The 24,735-nt window shown below is 58.3% G+C and overlaps 1 protein-coding gene across 1 annotated transcript; it reads right to left on the bottom strand.

Moving 5' to 3' along the window:
* Positions 1–753: 753 nt before the first annotated feature.
* Positions 754–23,328, bottom strand: CDC42EP4 (CDC42 effector protein 4). Its single transcript, XM_037492711.2, has 2 exons — positions 23,285–23,328; positions 754–5,969 (listed from the first exon to the last, which is right to left on the bottom strand). Exon 2 carries the CDS (start codon positions 5,857–5,859, stop codon positions 4,789–4,791), a length of 1,071 nt encoding a protein of 356 aa, XP_037348608.1. The 5' UTR covers positions 5,860–5,969; positions 23,285–23,328; the 3' UTR covers positions 754–4,788.
* Positions 23,329–24,735: the final 1,407 nt, after the last annotated feature.

The following is a 24,735-nucleotide window of genomic DNA, read 5'->3' on the forward strand; positions in this document are numbered from 1 at the left end:
ACAGGTTCTCTGTTTTTCACTCTCACCGAGATTATTTCTGCATCATAAATTGAGGCCTTCGGGGTCCAGGGATTGTGTGCAGGCTGCCGGTGAGGGCCGGGCCAGAAAGGGCCTCCCCCTGAGAGTGGAGTGAGCTGGGCCCTTCGGGGAGGCTGTGCTGTGAAGCCTGAGGCAAGCCAGGGCAGGTGGGGCGGGTCCAACCCTGCAGGCCGCCCCCTCCTGCCACTGCCTCTTAGTCCCCAGTTCAGCTTGTCCCTCCCTGGCTGCCAGGGTCCAGAACCAGCCCCGTGACTTCCCCGACCGCGACTTACGTGCTTTGGCCTCTGACTTCCGGCTGTCAAATGGTGTCCCGCTGGTGGTGGTGGGATACCAAAGCAGGTGCTAAACTTCGAAGATCCTTAGAACCCCTGCCTTCCGGTGCCCTGACACCCTCTGTTCCCCTGGTGCAGCCCGCTAGGCGGTGGGCATGGAGCTGGTGGTGAGCAGCTGCGGGTCCAGCATCAACTCTAGCAGGCCTGAGGCTGCAGCTTTCAAGGCCAGGGCTCAGCAGAGGCCAGCTTGGCGGACCAGTGATGGGCGGGGCTTGCTCACCCCACGTACTTGAACTTTGCACCACCTGGTGGGCCCGTTGGGTGTTGTGAATCAGCAGCAGCTGCTGCCAGGGGCCTGGAGCTGTGGGTGCCTCTCCTGGAGGCAGCACCCCAGCCCTCCCCCCACTCCCTTGCACCGGCCCCGGCTGTGGGCAGGCCTCTCTCTGGGCTGCTCACCCAGCCGGTCACTGCCCCACTGGGCCAGTCCTTCTCCCCACGTGCAAACCTTCTGGTGGGGACAGTGGTCATGAGGATGGGCTCTGGAGCATGAGCCTGCATCTGTGCCGGCCCCTGCATTTCTTAGCTCTGCAGGGCTGAGCCAACTCCCACATCTTTGAGTTGTCTCCATGTCCTCATCTGTAAAATGGGGGCGACATGAACAGCACCAACCTCAGGATTCTTAGGAGAATTAGACGAGACTGGTACCGAGAACAGCCCCTGGCAGGCAGCAGCCCCGACAGCTACACACAGCCCTTGTCAGGACAGTGCAGGTCTCGCAGTGCCTGAGAGATGTAAGCTGAGCCCCCCATGGGACGCAGGAGGCGGGGAGACACCTGATGGAGGCTGGCCCTGGGCGGGCTGGTGCTGACCCGTCTTTGGGCTGTGAATCCTGTCCATCTGGGGTGGGCAGCTTTGGGGTCCCACCATGTTTGGAAATGTTAGTGGCGATCTGACTTAAAATAATCTGTCACCCAGCAGTAGTTTCTGGCTCTAGCTGTGGGCTCTCAGAGTAGAAGGGCCCTCGGGGGTGACTAAAGGTGAGACCCTAGGTTTCTCAGGTGAGCCTGAGACCAAAAGGGAAAGAGTATAGAACCCCCCAAGCCCAAGCCGCCCAGGGGGCTGGCGTCTGTCTGTGTATGAATCCGGCAGAGGACCTCACCGCAAATGCAGCTCCTGGGGAAAGTGAGCTGGTGCCTGATTCTGAGGCTGGAAACACTGACGCTGCCCAGAATGGAGACTTAAGTGGGGCAAGGTCACACAGCAAACCAAGGTCGGTGCCAGCCCGGCTCAGCTCACCCTGTCCAGTTATCCCATTATGGACCAGCAGGTCCATTCACCTGACGCTGTGGGTCCAGCCAGGTCTCCCCACAGGCTCCTTGTTGCTCCTCAATGGCTGGTGTTTTTCCATCAAGAGTCCTGGACCAGGGGCCTCCCTGGTGGCGCAGGGACAGCGCTGTCCCGCTACCGGCAGCACTGCAGCACGAGTTCGATCCCTGGCCAGGAGGTAACCACATGGCGCAGCGGACCTCTCCTGTCTCCCCGCTGCTCCCCTCAGCAGTGGATTTCAGTCAATTTGCCTGTTCTGTGCCCCACTCTGTCTTTGGTGAATCCTCTCACCCCCCACACCTCTGGCCTGTACCCCAGTTCTTGCATGCACAAATAAATAAATCTTTTTTAAAAAAAGAAGAGTCCCGGACCCGCTGGAATACCAGTTAGTAGTTGTGGCTGCTGGGGTGGTGGTTTATGCTGAGACTGGGAGGCACAGCCCACTCAGGTGCCCTGCATCTGCTGGGCCTCGCTGGCCAGCACCTTCTCTCCTATCCAGCCAGAATGCAGCTCCTAGGGGCCCAGCCCCTGCTGGGCTGTGTGCCCCAGTCTGTCTTTCTGACCTGTTCCTCCAGGGCTCCCCCACCGCCTGCTCATAATTCAGCCCCAGACACACCCCTCCTGAGTCTCATGGGGCGGAGACCTGGATGACATTTTGATTATGTGGCTCATTGCTTCTCAGGAAGAGAAGTGGACAGGCCCACGCTTCTCTGTAGGGGCTCAGGGAGATGGGCAAGGATTCCAGGAACCCGACCCCATGGTACAGAGGTGGGGGGCAGGCTGGTGAGATTTTGTCTCTTGGAGGTGCCCATGGAGGGGAAGTGGGGGTGGGGAGGCTGGAGCTGGGCCAGCTGGGGGAGGGTCCCAAACCCTGATCTCATTTTCCCATGTGCTAATAAAGCTTTGAGGTAACTGGTGATGGTGAGGAAGGAGGGTTTGGAATCACCAGTTCTGATGCCTTTGGAGAAGGTGGTCGGGTGGGTGTCCAGCCATGTGGCTACCTCGGTGGACCATGGGGGGTGGGGGAAGAACACAGCCTGGAAGCTGAGGCTGCAGGACAAAAAAAGGGAGCAGGGAGGTGCCCTTTCTGGCCTGTCACGTTCTGGTGGCGCCAGCTCTGCTGGCCCTGGGGGCTTGGGGAAAGTCTCCCTCTTCTTGATGACCACTTTGGGAGCCAGTCTGCACCCAGCCCTGGAGGAGCAGCAGGAGTCCCACTGTGCGGATGAGAACAGGCTCCAGCAGCTGGGTGACTAAATACAGGGCTCCCCTCCCCGTTGATAAGCAGCCATTAGGTGGCCAAGGTCCTAGAGCCCCCAGGGCCTACCCAGGCAGACGGGCAGGAGGCCTTGTCCTTGCCGGGGCAGGAGAGAGGAGGGCCCCAAAGGGACAGAGAGAAGCTGTCTCTGGACCCCAAGGGCCAAGGGGTAGGATAGTAACCCCAGGGTTCCCAGTCTGTACCCTCACACTTACCCCCATCCTAAAAAAACACTCCCCCAAAGCAGAGGTGTGCTACAGCATTTTTTAATGGTTCCTTGACTTTTTAACAATATCTTGAAAAAAATATACAGTTTAGAATCTGGGACTGGCCACTGTCTGGATGGGTTTCAGGGGCAGCAGATGGGGCTGCCCCGCCCCTCCTCGTCCTCCCCCGTCATGGGGGCTAGGCTACTGGAAGCTACTGGAACTGGAGCACCACAGGGCACTGTGATCAGGAGCTAAGTCAGGGTCTCCGTCAGGATCCAGCAAAGGATGGGGGGGCTGCAGCAGCTGTGCCCACCAGGCTGGGCTGGGCTGGGCTGGAGCTGCCCCCTGCTGGCTACCCAGGGAGGGAGGGGTAGGTTAGTCGTTCCCAGGACAGAAAAATCTGCAGCCCTGGAGCTCACACCCAAGCTTCTACTCAACCCCCTAGGACAGAGAGAAATCTGAATTTCAGAAAGACAAATTTCTTTTCAGCATAAATATGTTCCAAATATAGCAGGGAGTACTCACACACAAAAATTACCCTCTGGATACCTGAAATTCTAATTTCACTGGCATTCTGGTTGTTTTGTTGCTAAGTCTGGCAACCTCTATGCCCTGGGGGCCTGGCCTCAAAAGTGGGGGAGGTGGTTCAAGGAGGCAGAGGCCTGAGAAAGGAAGGGGAAGTAGCAGAACGGGGAGGGAGGAAACACTGGGTCAAAGAAAGAGCTTTCACTCCCCTCCCCCGCCCCTCCCAGAATGATATATTATTTGTTAAAAAATAATTTCCCAGAAATTTCTACAATGGCCACCTCCAGCTGTTAAGAACTGGGGTGGGTGGCGAGGGGGGTGGGCAGACAAACGCACACAGACACCCCATATGGGTCTAAATAAAATGTGGAAGCACTAGCTAACGTTGAGCTGGGACCTCCTCCGCCTGAAGTGTGCTAAGTATTCACTGTGAATCCTCAAGAGGAGACTTAGTATTAAGGTTTCCTAAAACGGTTCCCTCTCCTTCTGGCAGCGGCCTTACTAACGCTGTCCCCGACACTGCTCTAGAAGGATCTATACACAACTGGTGAGAACAAACAGCCCCCGGGCCGAGCTTGCGCCCAGGCCTGCTCCTATTCCTAGCCGTGCCCTGGAAGCGCCCCTTCTGGAAAACGCAGGCCGCGCAGGACCATCAGTTTCCCGTGGGCTTCTCTCCCCCAAAGGGGTGGCGTTGAGCGTGCAGATATGCAGCCTGGTTTATTCCAAGGGCTCCGGGCTGCTGGTGTGGGGCCCAGGCATGGCGGGGCTGTGGCAAGCCCTTTCTCCAGCTCTGCCCCCCGGGGCTGACCTGCTACTGCTGCACGGGGCAGGAACTCAGGTTGGCATCTGGTCACCACGTGAGGTCAGGGTGGAGAAAATGGGCCCGGAAGGGGAAAACGGGTTCCTGCTGTGAGAACACCGCCCCATTACAGAGCTCGGGGACGTCTGGGTGTGCCGTGAGGTCAGACACCCCTCTGGCACCCCTGCCCGCTCCCCAAGTCCTCCGAGGCCCTCCAGCTTGGCCCACGCCCCTCCTGCGTGAGGTCCAGGGTCTGTGGCCCACCGGGCTCTTGGCTGCCCCTGCTGTGCGGGAGGTGGAGGGGGTGATGGGCTGAGCCGGGGAGATGACGCCAAGAGCGTGGGGCGGCCTCTCCCGTGGGCCTCACACTCGAATTTCATCCTCTTCCTCTTCGTCCATGAAGGAGAACTCCTTGTCGGGCTGCCTGGGGAGAGCGGCCCGGGCTCTGTCCGGCCCCCGGAAGGCAGGGCTGCGCTCCTCCAGCACCCCTGAGGTGCAGCTGGAGAGGGAGCTGCTATCCCGCGTGGTGTGGCTGCCCACACTGCGGGCCGAGCTGGGGCTGGGGGCTGCCGCCGCCCACCCCTCGTCCTGCAGGGCCTGGGAGGACAGCGGGGCCAGGTCCGGGCCCGCCCTGCCTTCCTGCCTGGCTAGGGGAGGGACCGATGCTGCAGGGGGCCTCTGGCCCAGACTGCCCACGGGGTCCTCGTCTCCATGGAAACCGCCAGCCTCCTCCTCTTCCTCGGGCTCCCACTCCTCCTTGTCCATGATGCTCAGGACGTCGCCCAGCATGGAGGGCCCCAGGTCGATGTGGAAGGACATGATGGACTCAGCGTGCTTTAGCCCGTAGCCGGCCTTGGGCACGACGGGCAGATCCGTCAGGTCCCCGAAGGCCTGCTCGTCCAGGAGGGGGTCCGGGGAGTGGGGGCTGGTGGCCCCGTTTCGCCGGGGCACCGCCTCGCCCACGCCCTCGTCCTCGGCACCCCCGTCGGCCTTCTTCACGGGGCTGGACGACAGGCTCTTGGGCAGCGGGCTGGAGCCCTTCTCGGAGGCCTCCTTCTCGTTGAGCTGGGGCAGGGACATGGCGTTCTTGACGAACAGGGCCGAGTCCCGCAGGGAGCCCAGCATGTCCCTCTGCTCCCGGTCGCCCCTGGTCACCGACTGTGACCTCTTGCTGCCCCGGAACTTGCGGGACAGGAGGCTGCGTTTGGAGGAGGAAGTGGAGGAGGACGGCTGCTCTTCCAGGGACTCGCCGTCCAGCTCGCCAGCCTTGCTGTTGAGGAAGGAGGTGTCCCCAAAGGCGTCGCCGCCCCGGCCCACGTGCATGGTGTGGCGGAAGTCCCCCAGTGGGGCGCTGATCATCTCCGCCGTGAGGTCCACTCGGGAGCGGCGCTTGGAGGGCACTGAGCTGGACACCAGCTGCTTGAGGATCGGCATCTTGTCTGACAGGAGGGGTGGGGGTGGGTCCCCCCGGGGCAGCTGGCAGGTTGGGGGGTCAAATCGGATGCCCGGCAGGTAGACGGGGTGATAACCAGCAGATCACAGGTCTGTAAGAGAAGAGCAGCAAAGGGTCAGCCAGCACAGAGCCACTCTGCCCAGGGGCCGTCATTTAAACCACAGCAAAAGAGGGGCCTCCTTGGTGGCGGAAGGGGTTAAGTCTCAGCACTGTGAAGCTATCGGCAGCCACTGCAGCGAGTTCGATCAGGGAGCCAGGGAGCCGACCCACATGGCACAGCAGACCTCTCCTGTCTCCCTGCTGCTCCCCTCAGCAGTAGATTTCAGCAGATCCACCTGCTCTGCTCCCCACTCTGTCTCTGGTGAATCCTCTCACCCCTCACACCACTGGCCTGCACCCCAGCTCTGGTATGCATAAATAAATCTTTAAAAAAAAAAAACAACACAGCAAAATAACGTGAAAGCAGCCAGTCATCAATTTCATAACCTGCCTATTTCTCCATCCACAGATATTCAGGTTAGGGGAGTAACTTTTGCTGATCTGGTTCAAGTGGCCCAGACATTCTCCCTGAAACTTGTGAGGAAAAGCAAATGATGTTTCTCAAGGTGCACGGCTTCCACAGCGAGAGCCTGGGCTGTGATTTGGGGGACAGTCAGACACGTCCTGCTGTCTGACCTCAATCCCGGACACGCGCGGGGACACCTCAACTTGAGTCACGGTGTTCAGGAGGGAGAGGACCGGCCAGGCCCCACAGGCACTGCCTGCACCCCAATGTGGGCAGCCCAGCTGGCACTCTGAATCAGAATTGGGGTGGGGCTGCCAGGACCCACAGAACCAGTCCCCAGCCTTCTGTCCTCCTTGGCTGTCCCATAAATGAGGACCGGCCTGCGCCACCACCCGGGTCCCTCGCTCGTGGCTGAGGAGGATGCAGTCTCTGCTTCCCAGACACCAAGACAGGGACTCTCTCTTAGTTTCTTTAGCTGTTAGCAGTGGAGGGAAGCAGAGACTAGGCCCTAAGTGACCCAGGACTCCTCTCCGAGAGCCCGCAGGCCCCGGGGGTGATTAACCAGAACCAAAAACCAGCAGAGGGGGAGCCCAGTGGAGCTTGGGCCAGGCCGTCTGCAAACTTGAGGTTCTACCCAGGCAGCTCGTAGCAAGGTCAAGATGAAGTTCAGTGTTGAAACCAAACAAGCAGTTAGAGGGATCTGCTCCCAGTGCTAAGCAGGTGGTTAGGACTGAGCAGGGTGGGGAGAGAGGAGCGTGGGGTTTAACAAAGAATGGCGGCAGGGGCGGTGCTGGGTCACCCGGAGCCCGTGCCTCCCTCCCTCCTGCTAACAGCACAGTCCCAAGGGCAGCCTCACTGCAAAGCTCTCTCCCGTGGCAAAGATCAGCCACTGGTTTCACCACCTATTTCCACCTCAGCCCCTGCTGAGGCCTGACGCTAACCCCAGACAGAAGTCCAATGTCCCCCCTCTTGCCTCCAGTCCATCCTTCACCTTTTAGTTAAAACAAAAGTCATCCTGTGCTCATGAGTTGAAAACCCTGATCCAGCAACCGGCGCCTGCCTCCTCATGCCGGGGCTCGCTGCTCCCCTGTCCGTGTACTCTGGCCCTGTCCAAGCTTCTGTCTCCTGGGCTCCAGGGCTGGACACAAGTCCTTGGCCAGGGTGAGTCATCCCTGCCACCTCCCCACCCCCACACTTTGTCTGTGCCCTCTCCCCGGAGGCACGGGTCACATCACCTGCTGGCTGAACCATGGTCTCCCCACCGGACTAGGAGCTTCCAGAGGGTTCCAAAGGGCCTGCCCCCTGATGAGTCCCATCTAGCTGCTCATGGCCCACGGGTCTTCAAACACGTGCTGAAAGTCCAACACGGCCTCCTGCCCCCCACCCGAGGTCTCCCTCTCTGACTTCCAGCCCACTGGCGGCGGCTTCAGCTCAGCCAAGGGCACAGCTCCAAGGCTCCCAGCTTGTCCTCTCAGTGTCCTGGAATCCCTCGTCCAGAGGTCAGTCTGAGGGCTCCCCCACCAGCAAGGCCCCCGCCCAGGCAGCCAAACCTCTGGTCACTCCAGCCAACAAGGAACTTCCTGGAAGGCCTTAGATGACCAGCTGCGGTCAGTCACCCTCCTCACTCTCCTCTTCACCAGACCCTTAGGAAAGTTTGCTCCCCCAACCCTAACCTGAACCCTCCCTCCCGCCCTCCTTGCCCTGGGATCTATTCTCTAAACAATAGACAATGACCTCCCAATTCAGGGACTGGGCAAATGTGTTCCATAAAGGGCCAGAGAGAGCAAAGACTTTCAGCTTTGTGGACAAAGACGCCGTCTCTGTGGCGGCTGCGCAGCTGTCTAGGAAGTGAGAAAGCGACAGTAAACTCTAAGTAAACCAACGGGTGTGGCCATGCACCAGCGAGACTTTATTGATACAAACAAGCCATGGGCCAGATTTGGCCTGTGGGCCGTGGTTTGCGGACCCTTAAATTAGACCTGTAAAAAGTAGGTTCCGAGGGCCCTCCCCTCCCGGCTGCTCCAGCGGGGAGCTGCCACCTGTGATCCTCCAGGCCGGCCAAGGAGTGCCAGGCCAACCTTGCCGGGGATTCCCTTTGGCTAAGAGAACAGAAAGGGAAGGTGGAGTGGCAGGGCCATGCTGGGCACAGAAAGAAGTCAGGTTCAAGTGAACTCTCGGTGCCGGAGAGCGCACCTCAGGCTTCCGCTGCTGCGGGGTAGGAGACAAAAAAGAAAAGGGCCCTGATTCCCGGCTGCCCACACACCCCTCCTGGCTCGACCACGGGGCCCAGGATCTCAAGGAGTCAGGACAGAAGGGGCTACCCTGGTGGACTCGAGAAAACAGGCTGGCAGGAGCACAGTGCTCGTCCAGGTTTATGCCCCCAAGGACAGAGCCGGGCCTGAAGCCTTTGGGGGTGGCATCACTGGTCAGCTACCTTCACCAGTGGGGTAGCCCTCCCTGCCGCTGGCCAGGAGTCCAGAGAAAATGGGCCCCAGCTCCCCCTCAGGAAGAGATTCCCAGGCCATGGACATGTGAGCCGGGTCACTCCTGGTGCTGGGCCGTCCTGTGCAGGGTGGGGCACCGGGTAGCATCACTGGCTTTGCCAACTGGATGCCAGCAGCACCCCTCCCCTGTTGGGGCAACCCAAATGTCCCCAGATGTGCCAGCAGTGCCCTGGGGTAAGGACACGTGTGAAAATAAAGCGGGTGCCATGCGCCAGGTAAGTGAAAGAAAGAAGGGTGGCAGGGAGGGACGTCAAGGTCCAGAACTGTGGGAACCTCTGGTTACGTAAGGGTTTCAAGGTAACGGCAGGAATCCCCAGCCCCAGCAAGCAATCCACGCACGTGGTTTCCCTCATCTTAAGTGCTTGTGAGCAGAGACGTGAAACCACAGGCCTGGCTGCCCAGGACGCGGCAGAGATGGTGCAGAGTCCTGCGGCCACGCTCAGGGACGTGGGGTCCTGGACACTGTGGCCAGGGGAGGTGGGTCCCCACCAGCCCCTGGCCCCCCTCCAGCACATCCACACAGGGTGCTAGAGGGACAGTGGGGACGCAGCTGAAACCTAAGCGCAGAACTGCCGCTTTCCCACACACCCGCCCTTGGCCGGCCCCGGACCCCCCGCATCCCGCGTGGGCCCACAGCCAGAGAAGACAGAGAGGGGCCCGGCCATCTGCTGCCTGTGGCCTTGCTCCCTGGGCGTCGGAACGAGGCTTTGTGATTCATTCCACATCTGGCAGGCAGAAGTCCCCAGAGAGCCGGGGTCCGGGTGGAGTCACCCACAGGTCACCCTGCCTCACAAGAGGTCCTGGGGGGCTGGGGGAGCCTCTGGATCTCGGGGGTCTTAGCGCTCAGACTAGACAGACAAACAAGAGGTCATTCACAGGGTGACTTGAGTGATGTCAAGTCACCCTGAGTGTCCAACAGAGAACAGTTTGGGGGAGAGGCAATGGAACCAGGAGCTTAAGCATGAGCAGGTGGCCTGGGTCAGTCTGGGGGCAGGTGGGGCGCCCTGTGTGCCACCGGAAGGGGCTCATGCCAGGGAGCTATAGGGCTTTGGGACGGGGTGTTGCTAAGCACCGTGACTCAGCGCTGCAGAAGTTGACTAAAATAGACTTCGGCCACTCCCCTCAGCCTGCCCTGGGCTGGACACCCCCACCCCACCCCACCCCACCCCGGAAGCCACTTCCCACTCTCCTGGCAGAGCGAAGGAAATTGGAGCAGCAACTCAGCTCTCCCTGACCCTCCCAGCCTCTGGTGAAACCAGCTTCCTCTGCCCTTGGCCCCAGTGACCACTGAGCATTCCTTTGAGGCAGGAGAACTGCGGTGGGTTTACACTAACCACACCCTGGGCTCAGCTCTAGCCTGGCAGGATGGAGATGACCCTCCATTCTCGTCGCCCTTCCGAGCATGTGGCATGGACGGCATCACCCAAGGCAGCCCAGCAGTTCCCAGGCGCACAGGAGCTGAAACACACTCCGAATGCTGGACCGGACCTGGGCACAGGTCAGGCCTGAGTCCCCTGGGGCAGCCTGCAGGTTCCCACTTCGCAGCTGACCCCCAGCTGACCAGGACATGGCGAACGCATGCTTCAGCACCCACCACGGGGTGGGGCACCCACTCCACTGCTCTTCCCCTGGGGGTGCCAGCCAAGCATCCAGACCAGCCCAGGGAGGGCTTCTGGCCCATGGGCATCTGCCTGTGGCTTGGATTGTCTACAAGGGGCTTTGTTCCCTCTGCTCCTCCCTGCAGCCCCCTCTGCCCTCCACTCACTCACTCACTGCACACCCACCAATTTTCCCACACTCCCGGGCCCTGGAGACAGACCAGTGAAAATAACAGGGTGGACAAGTCCCTGCCTTCCCAGGCGCCTGGGAGAGAGAGTGAAGGGCAGGCAAGGGGCTGTAAACAGGCAGGTAAAACCCTCTCTCCTAGTCCCCGAGTCCGCCGGGCGACGCGAGCCAGTGTGGGAGTTACGGGGGCTGAAGAAGCTCCCGAGGAAAGGGCTCTGCCAGCTCCGAACTGCATGATGAGAGAAGGATCCAGCCCATCCAGAACATTCTAGCAGAGGGTGCAGCACATGCCAGGGCTCAGAGGCGGTTGAGGAATAGAATGAAAGCCAGTGCCCAGAGCCAGGTCACCCAGAGCCTCCCTGCGAGATGGGTGGGAGTGTGGAGGGAGCCCTGGGTGAACGAGGAACCTGGGTTCCACAGTGGCACAGAGTCCTTGATGCACCTGTGCGCCTCAGGCTGGGCCCCGGGGGCAAGGAGGAAGGAAATGAGAAGCAGGTATTCAGTCTGGGGGCTGCAGAGGGTGGGGGCCAGGAGGTGGGGGCAGCCAAGGAGATGGACAGAGGGGCATATTCAGGGCTCGCTTGGGACACAGAGACCCCAGGAGCAGCTGTGGGTCCAAATCGGGTAGGAGAGAAAGTGCAGAATCCAAGGAGACCCTCTTCAAGCTCCAGGCATCTGTTCAGGAGTCCCACCTGGGGAGACGGGCCTTTCTCCCGGGACAGCGGCCAACATTCCACCAGGCAGTAGAACTGAGCTTTGCCAAACTGGGGGTGGCATTCTGTTCCACAGGTCTGTCAGCTGGGACAACACAGGGAGGAGGGGTTGTGCAAGAAACACAGAGCAACGCAGTCACGCCTCTCTGGAAGGTTAGAGACTTTTGTCCCTAGAGAAAGATCCAGTACTTTCTGGAACAGCACCAGCCTTACCCTGCAAAGATAAGCAGGCCCAGTGACCTCTGAAGACTTTTCTTCCAAACAGGGTTGACGGGCAGCTAAGTGAATGAGCAAGCACTGTGGCGGCTTTCTACATTGTTATATGCTCCAGAATCTTCCGTGGGGGCTGCAATTTTAGCTGACTTGAGTACTACTGGGATCTTTTAGTTCCTTCACTCACTACTGCCAGGAGCCCTCGGATTTAAAAGTGTGCCGACTGCCCAGGAGGATTAGCAACCCAGTCTTACATTCACCTGGGCCTGGACGACCACAGTGGAATGGATGGGAACTTGAACTCTTGCACCACTTCTGTATTCGTGTCAAGTATCTCACGTGACCTGAGTGTGCAGGAGCTTCCAGAGCCTGAGACCATATTAAGGGAACTGCCTGGGTCAGGGGCTGATCATGGTTTCTCCCCACACTGGGGCTCTCCCTTCATTGAGAGCCTGCGGCGTAGAAGGAACACGAGCCTGTAGTTTGTGTGTGTACAAGCACATGCAGACCTACACACATACGGGCACACACCTATGCTCAGCTTAAGTACCTGCCTACTATCATTTCATGCATCTACTAACACATGACAGTGCATTTTCATTTTCCTTCTTTTTACAAAGTTTCCAGTGTTTTCTTTTCATCTCAGTGGTTTTTCTTGCTAAAATACAGTTGGGGTGCCATATTATAGCACCCCCAATGCCACACACATGATCCCCACTAAGCATCAGCATTGCCTGCAACTGTAGAGATCACCAAGACAGAGGGGAGAGGGAGGGTACCCCAGAAGTATCGCTGAGAGTCTCAGGTGGGGGGAGATGGCATGGCACATGCCCAAGGCCCCTGACCCCCAATAGGAAGCTCTTCTCCAGGTAACACAGAACTGAGGAGCTGGAATAAGCAGAGGGCCCAGTGCCGCCAGGCGGGGAGAGCCTCTAAGCCCTGGGCCAAGAGTCCACATGATCCCAGGAGGTCCCGTTGATGCAAAGCTTCTTCAGCTATGGCCTTAAAGGGTCTGACTGGACACCCTCCTCACTGAGAGGGCACCCTCAGAACTCTCCCAAAGTCAGCCAGCCACATGCACAGATACCCATCAAGCTTCGCTGTTGACAGAAAAGACTGGAAACAACCGAATGCCCAATGATAAGGAAGTGGCTAAGAAAATGAGGCGCACCAGCTCTGTGGATCATCACGCCGGCACAAAAGGAGAGGGCTAGGAAGACCGGGCTACACGTCAGAAAACTGTTTACCAAAGGCATCGAGAAAAACAGGCTGGATTTAGACTTGTTGACACAGAGCGATCGCATGGCACAAATGTGCATTGGCAAAGCGAGACTAGAGGGGCACGCAGAGAAATCCAGGAGCCATGGCAGGCTCTGAAAAAAAAGTGCACAGGCTCCGAAAAAAGTTTCCTTTAATGTGGTGATTCTGTTTTAATAATAATAATAATAATAATAATAATAATAAAATCCCAAAGCATCAAAGGCTTGAGGAAAAGACTTTAATTTCAAAACCAGCTAAGAACAATCTGGTTCTCGGAGCTCAAGGCACTGGGTGGGGGCTGGGAAGGGCTGATCCAGGCCAGAATCTAAAGGACACATCTCCCCTTGAGGCTCGGCTTCGCCCTCCCTCAACCTGCCCATGCTGGACACCGTTTCTTGGGGCCTCCTTTTATTCTAAGTTATTGGGGAGGAGACAGTGAGCCATGTACAAGTGTCAGGGGAAAGAGATTAGGACGCCCCCAAAGTGCTCCTTCTCAAAGCTGCTTCCTGATGCTGGAGCCTCCAGCGAGCAGATGAGAGATAACATCATCCCGCCCCCTCCCCCGCCACTGGCCAGTTTCCAGGGACATGAGCCCAAGGTAGGGCTGGGCTCCCACAGGGCAGGGGAGCCCAAAGTGGGATCCTACCTGAGATCTCCTGGGCGGGGAAGGTTCTGTTGTTTCTACAGCCCCAGCTCGGCAACTCTGACAGCTGCCAGGGGGCAGAGAAAGCCAAAAGACGGTGGAGGAGGAGGGGGGTAGTGCCAGGACAATCAGCACCCCAGGGCCCCAGCAACTGCTGCAGTCACGTGCAGAGGCAGCAACACCTTCAAGTTTCCCACGAACTGGGCATCTGCTGCCTGCCAGGCCCTACACTGCGGATGACCTCCGGCCTCTTGCCCTGTAAGGACATAGTCATGAGTGGCCCCATTTTACAGAAGGGGAAACTGAGGCTCCCTCACTCTCCCAGCTACTCAATGGTGATTTGAGCCCTTTTCTGGCAGACCTTGAACACTTTCTGATGGAGGTGATACCCCAGGCCTATTCGATGTCCATGGCCAAGAATATGCATGTGGGGGGGTATACACGTTGGGGGGGGGGGGGTCTGCTTAACTAAGATCCTTGGGATCAAACTCACTTGATTGACTCACCCATTAGAGATCAGCTCCCTGAGATGGTTCCAGGGAGCTGACCCCCACCCAGGGGCTCATTCCTGCTTCCTGCCCTGCTGGGCCTCCCAAAGTTCTGACTCCCTGGAAGGGCTGCCCTAAAACAGCAGCTGGGTTGCCAGGGCCTATTTAGGAGCCAGCACAGCACAAGACCCTGCCACAAATGTTCCCATGCCTGTCCTGCTCCCGGCTCCTTGTGTTCCTCGGCAGCTCCAACTGACCCACCCTCTCTCCTAACCTCCCAGCCGGGTCCCCTGCACTTGCTCCATCCTTGTTGGCCCAGCGCCGCCCAGGCTAATGCCATTTCCTGGAGATAAACATCCTCGGCTTTGGTCGGCTCTTCCTGGAAGGGAAAGTGAACAAGGCCCAGCCAGTTTCACTGCGTGCTTTGCACAGTTGCAAGCCACGGGAAGCACATTCCCCAGGCATCGTGGCTGGGGAGGCGGAGGCAAGAGGGCTGGGGTGGAGGGTGTACCTATCCCAGGTAATCCGAACACCAGGCTCTTGTCAGAGTTGGACTGTGGGGTGAACGACACAGGGAGGAAATAAATAGTCCACACAGGCCCCTCACAGCCACTTCCACTTTCTGCTGCACTCCAGGGCTCGCCAATGATTTGACACCCACACTGCCCAATAGGGGGCGCCAGCCTGATGGGGGTGTGGGTCCCGGTGGAGCCATGCTGAAGGCAATTGCACACTCACTGGATTGCAAAGAAAGTACAAAAGGATGGAAACTTGTTCATTAATGTTTATATATGTGTTTGAGTCATAATATGAAGGATGGACTGGGTTCAATAAAACATCAATTCACCTATGTCTGCTTTTTTCAATGTAATTATTAAAAATGTCAACTTCGTAGGGGATTTGACTGACACTTCTGAATATCACTGACTTAGACATTTTCCCCCTTTATTATCTAAGCCACACTTGCCCTTATAGGTGGGCCAAGAAAGCCAAGGATTGTTCACATTTGGATGAAAATATAGTTAATATTATCACTATAAAATAGTTAATAAGTAATACTACATTCTTTTAGGTTATGTTTTGATATCCTAAATTTCACACCCAGAGGGACACCAATGCATGCGATGTTGTTTCAGCCTTACTGGAACTCTGAAACAAATATCCTTCCAGTCTGCCTAAGTCCCCAGCCATTTCCGGGGGATACATTTTTGTGAATTACGTTGCTTTTGGTTTTTACTATTAACTTGTCCTCCAGGTTTTACCAAGTTGCAGTCCTATCAACATAGGCCCAACACCTGTCCTCGGATTTTCTTTGGCTGAATTGAATATAATCATACAATAACCACCCTCAGAAATTTGCATTTCTTTGTTTACTCAAGAGGGAGAGCATTAAAAAAACATATAAGCATCTGTATCCGTTCTCTTGTGAATAGCTTGTTGAAACCTTTTGCCTATTTTTCTAGGGGTGGGGACTTCATCTTTTATGGGTTTTGGCTTTTACAAATGTTAAACCTCTTGAAAATGTTGGCCATAATACTTTGCAAATATTTGTGCAAACTCATCAGACAGCATTACATCGAGGTAATTGTGTTGTTCCTTTTCCAAAGAGCAGTTATTATTTTTTACATGGCCAAATCTGTGTCATAGTGTCTGGCTTTACACCATAAAGCCTTACTCCAAAGTGTATGAAAATATTCACTTCTAAAACTACCAGGTAATGTATAAAAACCAACCTCAAGAAGAAATACTAGCAAGAAATATACCAACTTAGAGTTGCCTGTGGTTTATAAAATTGTGGGTCATTTAAAATAGGAAATAAGATATAATAATGTTACTGATTCCTTACAGAGTTGTTATAAAATATGAGTAAAGCATCAAATGCGACCTTTATCTGATACTAAATTCTTTATATACAGTCATACCCCAACCACAGGTCTATCTCCAGACTTCCTATTCTGCTCACGGCTCTGTATTTATCCTAAACCAGGTCTACACCATCACTCTTTTTTTTTTTTTTTAAAGATTTATTTATGCATACAAGAGCTGGGGTCCAAGCCAGAGATGTAGGGGGTGAGGGGATTCACCAGAGACAGAACAGGGAACAGAACAGGCAGACTGACGAAATATACTGCTGAGGGAAGCAGCGGGAGAGACAGGAGAGGTCTGCCGCACCATGTGGGTAGCTCCCTGGCCGGGGATAGAACTCATGCTGCAGAGACTGCGGATAGCATCATAGTGCGGTGCTTAGGCCCTTGCGCCACCAGGGAGGCCCTACGCCGTCACTCTTAAAATATGTTTTGAGTGTCTAGCAGGGTGAGAGTGCTTGCTACTTGTACATTTTTTCTAAAATATTCTTGGCTTTTCTAATGTAGTCTGCCAGATGGACTTTAGAAATACCGATTGAATCATACTGGGATTGAAAGAAAATACATCAATTTGGGAAGATGGACTCTCACAACATCAAGTCATTATATCCATTTATTCAAGTCTTCAGACATTTCCCCTTTCAACTTTATGGGTTTTCTTCCTCCAAGTCTTACACACATTTCTTGCACGTTTACTATGGGTTAGTTTTATATTCTTTTTATCCCCACCCCCACCCTGGCATTATATTCTTTTTTTTTTTTTTTTTTTTTTTATTTTTTATAGAGGCATGCTTTATTTATTTGTTTGCTGGTTTGTTTGTTTGTTTTGTTTATACATGCACTGGGTACAGTCAGAAGCGCGGGAGGGCGAGAGAATTCACCAGAGCCAGAGCAGGGAGCAGAGCAGGCAGAAGGACCGAAGTACACTGCTGAGGGGAGCAGCGGGCGGCAGGAGAGGTCTGCGCGCCATGTGGGACCCTCCTCTGGTGGCCGGGGAGCAGCCGGGGATCGAACCGGCGCCGCAGAGGCCGCGCGCAGTTTCGCAACCCAGCGCTCAACCGCTGCGCCACCGGGGAGGCCCCTGGCATTATATTCTTATTGACTGTTATTCTAGATGTTTCCACTCATCAGGATGCTTGTCATTGGAGTCACACAGATACACTCAATTATTTTTAAAGAATTTACAGGCATAGGACCTCTCTCGTGGTGCAAGGGGTTAAGTTTCAGCACTATGAAGCTATTGGCAGCCACTGAAGCGAGAATCATCTCACCCCCAACACCTCTGGCCTGTACCCCAGTTCTTGTATGCATAAATAAAGAAATCTTTAAAAAAAAAAAAAAGAGTTCGATCCCTGCCAGGGAGGTGACCCACATGGCACAGCAGACCTCTCCTGTCTCGCCCGCTGCTCCCCTCAGCAGTGGATTTCAGTTGATCTGCCTGTTCTGCTCCCCACTCTGTCTCTGGTGAATCCTCTCATCCACCCCACCCCCTATCTCTGGCCTACACCCCAGCTTTTGTATGCATAAATAAATAAAGTAAATCTTAAAAAAAAGGGATTTACAGGCATACCGTTTATGGGAAAATGCCAACAATTCAGAGTTGTCAGAAAACACTAGAACGTGGATGATCTACCTTTTCACTGCTGGAAAGTATAGAAGAGGCTGTCCAGTCTGGCTTGAACGGTGACATGTATGAAATCAAGAGAGCTGTGGAATAACATCTCTCAGTGTGGGTTCCAACAGCGTTCAAGATGGTGTGCTGAGGAACCCACTCTGGGAATGACATCTTAGGCCTGCCCCAGCCTCAGGTGGGTGTGCCCTCCCGGACCATGGGGAGGGTGGCAGCGGGGAATAGAAGGGAAATTCACATCCAATGAGTTTTTACTCTGCACCAAGCTACATGTTTTCATCTAATCAATTTTTTTTTTTTTGGCAAACAAGTAATATCCTAGCATTCGAAGACTATCTCAGGCATTTTCCTCAGAAATCCCATAGATTTATTATCATCTTCTTTATCTTGCTGATAAAAAACTGAATCTTAGAGTTAAATGATTCACAGAGCTGAGAATGAGTCTGATGACCAAAGCTTGGACTTTCCCTTCCCCAGAAGGCATCGCGGTCAGTGCTCTGGACTGGGGACCAGGCCTCTCAAATCAGACGGTTATAACACATGACTGGCAAGACACGTAGAACCACAGCCTCAAATCTCCCTGATTTGGGAACCCTAGTCCCCAGCACTCCCAGGATAATCCTGGGGGTACAGATCCGAGCCCCCTGCCCCAGGAGATCCACCTATTTGGAAGCCCAGCTCCTCCTGGGCTGAAAAGGGTCACTCCACTCAGCCCCTTCATCTTTGTCCTGCTTCCACCTCCCTCCTAACCCCAGAGTCCAGTGAGGAGGGCCAGGGGAAGGGAGGCGGCAGGAAAAGGAAGGAGCAAGCTCCTTGGCCACCTGGGGGTTAGAACAACCTGGACAGGGAAGAGAAAGGCATGAGCCATGGCCTGAGAGCCACAGGAAGTGACGTAGAGCCAGGGAGCCAGGAAGACGAGGCGCCACCGACTCAAGGACATTAGGCAACTTTGTTTACAAGGCTCTTCCTGGACACCTGTGCCCCCCCACTCCCAAGAGACACAAGCCACCAGCTCTCACCACAGGGGAGGTGGGCTGGGGGTCTAGTCCCCCATATCCCAGCCAGTGCAGGGCAGGGTCCTCATGGGGAGGCCCCACGCTCCTCCTTCCAGCCCAGGGCCTCAGAAGGAAGCGGCTGGGCTTGAAATCAGATCTGCCAGGTGGCATTTGGTTTCACTTCCTTTCTCCTGAGCAGAGTGCTCAGCTGAGGAGTGGGGAGCATAAGGACACTCCGGGGTCTCCCAAGGGGGCCGGGGGATCTGGACTTACTCCAGAGCAGGCTGGCAAGTTTTCCATCTGTCGGAGGCTGCGGGAGGCTGGAGACATGGATCCTGAACAGGATCCCACATGCAACCTGGCCAGGCCACTCTGGGCAAGTTACTTGTGCCTCAGTTTCCTCATTTGCTTAGCGGATTAAAGACATTAACACTAATATGTAAAGCATGCAGCTCAACCACGGGCAGAGGTGAGCCCTGGGAGGGCCGAGAGGTAGAGGATTCTGTCATCTAGTGACGGTGGCCACAGTCACTCCCCTGAGTTCAAAGAGAACACATTATTGACTTGGGGTACACATTTCCAATGTTCCCCAAAATACCTAATCTTAAAGGCTCCAGGCTGACCCCTTTCAAATTCTGTGGGAGTCCCCCCAAGATAACTGGTGCAGGGCCCTCCCAGCTTTTGAAGCCCAGATCTAGATCGAGCCCTCCACCTGCCATCTCTACCCATGGGGGACGGATCCAGCAGCTGGAGATAAGGCCTCCTTCCCCTGCTGACCTCCCCTTTACCTGTACCTCCTCCCTTCTTTACCTGTAACCTCCCTTCTTTACCTGAGAGGGGCCCAGAAAGAGCCTTAGCTCTTTCTGATTTCAGTGAGCAATGGACGGGGTGGACCAGGTGGCGATGGAGAATAGAGAAATGCCTCCTGTCTCTCCCTAGCATGAGGGTTAGGGGACTCAAGACTTTGGGGGACTCGGTGCTACCAGCAAGAAATATGCACAAAAACTCAACATGATCTGAATGTCCTGCTCCCCAGCCTGGTCCTTTGGACCTTAAGCAGAATCTCACCAGACAAAAGTGCATTGCCAGCCCCCAGGAGGTTGCCAGTCCTCTCGTGCCTCACCGTGCCTCCCATTTGATGGAGTCTTAAATGCCACGGGGGACAGGAGAGGGTCCCCGTGTCCTGTGGAGGCCCCTCGGGACCAAGGTGCACTTTCTAAGGAAAGGAGGGTGGCACTGAATGGAACCTCAAGGGGAGAGGGAGGTGTGGGGGAACAGAGGCCAGACACAGAGCCTGGCTTCACTGTCACCCCGGGCATCTGAAGCTGGGGTGGGCAGACCAAGTTCACTGGCAGGAAGAACTACACGGGGACGAGGCCTCTCTGGGAAGTGAGAGGCTGCCCTGGTGACGTACCCCAGGCCAGGGAAGGCGATGCCATCCTTGAGAACACACCCAAGGGATCTTACTTGCCCAGGCACTGCCCTCCAAACAGGGGGTGCAGGAATGGAGGGGAAACGCCAGGGGTGCAGAGCAGTTTCTTACAGGCTGAATAAGAAGTACAGGCCTCATTTGTGGACACACCCCGCACTGTCAGCACTTGGGCCCCAAAAGGCAGACCCCTCCTCAGTTGGGGAGGTAAGGAGCTTAGCCGTGCCCCTGTTCCTGGAGGGCTCTGGATGCCAGCGCTGCCAGTCTGGCATGGAGCCCCGAGCTTCCAGCTGGCAGTGCCTAGGGGAGACTCTGATGTGCATTAGCTGGAAGGAAGCCCAAGGCTCCGAAAGGGGCATATTTTAAAGTGGTGCTTCAGGGAATGGGACTGTGGGAATGGAACAGCTCAACAACTTCTGGAGCCACTGGAAGCCCAGAGGGGCCTGCCGGTCACACATGAGTCCCCCAGACCATCCAGTTCCCTAGCCAGAGGGGGCTGGCAAGGGCCTATCTCCCCGGAGCACCCCAGAAGCACTAGCCTGAGCTGGCTGGAGAGGACCCAGGAGTTGGGTTCTTTTTCCCAAGGTCAAGGAAGAGCCTCTAGCGCACAGGTCAGGAGAGCTGGGTCAGCTCGCAGTTTCCAGGGCAAGATTGCACAACCCCTCTCCCTCCCCCCTCCCACCAGTCTTATCTCTGGCATCAACCCAGATAGTGCTCCTCCAAGGGACAGACTCCTCCCTCCCCCTAGCGGAGGACAAACTCCTGGGGGCCTGGAACAGTCCAGCCCAGAGTGATCATCCGGATGCTGTGGCCTCTGACCCTTCCTCTCCCACCAATCCAAAGCAGGGGCAGGGCCGCGATATCGAACCCCTCGCCTGGCCTGCCTGCCTGCCTGCCACACCTGGGCCGGGCCTGTCCCGGCCACAGAAATCAATCTCGAAATCCAAAGGTGGAGGGTGGAATCCAACCCAAGGCCCTTCCTTCTGGGACGGTTCCCTGGGAAAGAAGGATCAGAAGATGCCTCTCCTAGGTCAACCATTCCCATTGCCCCCCTTTTGTAGGTGAGACCTCAGCTGCAGGGGGCGGGGGGGGGGTGCTCCCTGGTCTCCAGACCTGGGAGGGCTGGTCTGTCAGTTGTCAGGGGGTGCAGGACAGAATGGGCGAGACACTCACCTGGGATGCTGGCATGAGCGTGGGGGGGTGGGGTGGGGTCTAAGAGAAATGAGAGGGGAAAGACGAGGGATCAGGAAAGGAAAAAAAGGAGGGAACCCCAGAAAATGGAAGGAATGCTCCCAGCGGAAGTCTGAGTCACTGAGGCTCCACATGAGCCCAGTCATCAAGGAGGGGGTGCCCAGGAACTCAGGGAGACTGCAGAGGGGCTGAGACTCACCCCAAACAGCACCTCTAGAGAGCCAGCTCACTGTGACACCGGGGTTCCCAGGAAGACCAGGAGACCACTTGGGGTCACAACCCCTCTGTGGGAAGGAGCAGCTGTCCTCCAGGACTGGAGGGGCAAAGTCCAAGTTCCAGGGAGATAAACCGCTCCAATGGGTCACATGGGCAGCTGATGAAACTGAAACGCACGTGGCTCCCCCACACTTGCAGCAGGCTCCTGGCTACCCCACCAGGAAGGCGCGCCCGGGTCCCAGGTGGATGTCTCCAGATGCTTTGGGGGCTCTGGGGCCACCTCGACCCTTGGCTGGGCCGGCCCTTGTCCAGCACACTCCCCGCGGCCCGGAGGAAATCCAGGGTTCAGCTTCCCTCTTCCTTTGTGCCCTGTTCTTTGTTCTCTTAAAATTCAGTCTATCCTGCTGGTGGTCCCCTCCTCCACCCAGGCCTCAGAAAGGGGGCGGAGGCGGTGGGGAGTTATTAGAAACCCAGACAGTGCACAGAAGTTGCATTGCAGGCCCCTGCCCTCGGGTGCCCGAGCCCCGAGCCCCGCATTGTTGCCGCCGGCGGGAGGGGGGACTATTTCTGGGGTCCAGATGGCAGCTGGGGGCGAGGACCAGGGCGTCTCCCTCGGCCACCCAGCCCCTCTCGAGGGGTGCAGGCGGCGTCCCAGCTCGGGGACCCTCAGGGCCCTTCCCCCATTCAGCGGCTGCGCCCCGAGAGCCCCGCGCGGGGCCGGGTGGCCAGCGGGGCCCAGAGCAGGGCAGAGCATCGTGTTTCCCCGCCGCTCTCCCGGGGAGAAAAAGAAAACTTCCAGGGCCTGGGCTGCTGCGTCTCAGCGGGAAACACTCGAATCTGGTTCGAGTTAGCAGGGCGCACCCCTCCCCCCGACCCCTGAGACACACTCGCCGGGCTCGGGCTTCCCCGCGAGGCGCCCCCCTCGCCTCGGCCCTGCAGCCCCCCTCGCTTCCCGCCCAGCTCCCCCGCCGGCCACTCCCCGGCCGCTCCCGGGGGGCGCACGCCGCGGGCGGGGGGCAGTTGGGGAGACCCGGCGGGGGGCGCTCCAGGAGGGGGGCGGTGCCAGAGCGCGGATCCCGGCTCCGCGGCCCCAGCCGGCGATTAAATAATTAACCAGCCGCTCCCCGAGCGCGGTTCCGCCCCGAGCGCTGCGCCCCGGGCGCACCGGCTCCCGGTCCCGGGCCGGCCCCTCGCAGGCTCCAAAAGGGCCGGCGGCTCGGCGGGGCCCCACCCCCGGGAGGCGCCGGGTCGCTCCCGCCTCGGCCTCGGGCGCGGGCCCTGGAGGAGGCGGCGGGCGGGAGCCCGGCGGAGAGGGAAGGGTTAGCCCGGGAGGGGTGGAGTATTTGTTCCCTCGGCCATTCCCTTCCAGGCGGCTCCTTCCCTCTTTTCTCCCCGGCCTGTGACACGGCGCTGCGGCGTGTGGACGAGGCCAGCGCGAGGGGGCCCGGCCCGGCCACCCCCGGCGGGTAACCCGGTGCTGGGTCCCGGGAACTCTGCGCACACGCCCCCCTCCCGGAGCCGCGGCCGGCGCCCCGATGGCTGCGCGGCTGCCCACGACACACACCCCATTCCCGGGCGCGGGGTGGGCCTTTCAAGCCGGCCCCTCCATGGCACCCCAGCCCCAGCCGCACCCCCGGCAGCGCCGCGGGCCAGCCCGGCAGATCCCCCCGGGGAGAGGAAACCCAGTGGATCTCGGCTGCGCCGGGGCTGGGCACGGTCGCTCCCCGCCAAGCCCTGTGCGCGGCCCCGGCCCCGGGCACCCGAGCCGCCCGCACGAGTCGGGGTCCAGCCCGGCCGCCCTGGCGGGGCGCAGCGCCCGGCGCGGAGAAGAGGGCCCCCCGCCTTTCTGCGCGCCCCGGTGCCCCCCAGGAGGCTTGCCCAAGCCTCTCCACCCCCTCCCCCAAGCCCAGCCCACCCAGGCCTCGCAGGGCGCAGGGGGCCGCCCGGCCAGAAGCGGGGCGTCGCCTACCTCGGTCCCCACGGGCGCGAGCGCCCCGCAGGCGCGATGGCGCGGCCCCCTCGGCGGGCTCCGCGCGGCGCCGGGGCTGGCGGCCCATGTCCGCGCGCGGGCGTCGCTTTCCCTCGCTCTGGGCTCTCGGGGCCGCGAGCCGCGGACACTCCCCTCGCAGGCTCCTCCCGCGCGCCCGCGGCCGGCCCCTGCCTGATGTCACGGCGCGGCCGCGGCCAATGGCGGGGGGACTCGGCGGCCCCGCCCGGCCCCCGCGGTTCAAATCTGAAAGCCCGACGCTCTCCCGGCTGCGGTGGGGCCGGCCCGGGCGGCCGGCCAGGAGTCCAGCAGGGAGGGCGCAGGGCGTCCCCGCCTGGCTGCGCTCGGGGCCCGACCTCCCCCTCGGGGAGTGGGGGCGCCACTCCCCCCGATGGCCCCGCGCGAGGCCCGCCCGAGACGGACCCGGTCCCGGCAAAGCCCAGAAACTAGAAACTCCCGCCCCGCGGGTTCCCCGCGCTCTCCCTGCCCACCTGCCGGCGGAGGTGGGCGCCCGAGGGCCGGCGCCGCGAGGTGCGCGGATTCCACCCCAGACTCCGCCTGGGGACGCCCCGGTTTCGGCGGGGTGTCTGTCTTCGGGCGCCGCGCTTCCCCAAGCCTGTGCGCCCGGGGCCTCCGGGCCATCTGCTCGGGCTGCGTCCTGCTCCCAGGAGCTCAGAGGGGACGCCTGGGCTCCAGCGCGGAATCCTGTTGAGAAGCTTTCACTTGTGAATGATCGTTACTCATAAAGGCCAGCGGAGAGAAATTGGCGGGAGAGTGGACACAGCGCTGGGTGTGAAAGTTCCCTCGCCTTTAGCAGCTCCCTGGGGCGCCGGGGCAGAGGAGCCAGGCTTTCCCACCACGGCCACCTTCCGCGAGACCCCCTCCCTGGGTCCTGGGGGCGAGACCCCCTCCCTGGGTCCTGGGGGCGAGACCCCCTCCCTGGGTCCTGGGGGCGAGACCCCCTCCCCGGGTCCTGGGGGCGAGACCCCCTCCCCGGGTCCTGGGGGTGGTGATGTCCTCTCCTTGCTCCAAGCTGCAAGGAAGCTTCCCTGCACCGGCTTCCTGAACTCCTGAAATCGTACCTGCTCAAGAAAACTTGCATCATTCCGGGAAGCACGCCTCTCTTTCCTCTATTTTTAACAAATTAGTTTGTCTTTTAGGGCCCTGTTAGTAGTTTGTACTTTTACAGGTGGCTGGGGGCGTTTGAGGCAGCTTCCGAAAGCATTTCACATTCCCTGAACTTTGCCTTTGGGACAAAGACGAATCAAGTCAAACTCCTGCCCTCTGGATGCCCACAGCAGGCACGTCTGCCCACACGAGGAGCTCAGGAGATGCTCTGGAAAGCGGTCCCCAGCACCCCTAGCTCCCTGGCAAGAGGCTTGATTAAAGGCGGGTGCTTGTCTCGCTGGCCTCTGGCGTCCCAGACCTGTGGA

The sequence above is a fragment of the Talpa occidentalis genome, unplaced genomic scaffold (genome assembly GCF_014898055.3).
Source record: "Talpa occidentalis isolate TD23 unplaced genomic scaffold, MPIMG_talOcc4v2.1 talOcc4.7, whole genome shotgun sequence".
Lineage (NCBI taxonomy): Eukaryota > Metazoa > Chordata > Mammalia > Eulipotyphla > Talpidae > Talpa > Talpa occidentalis.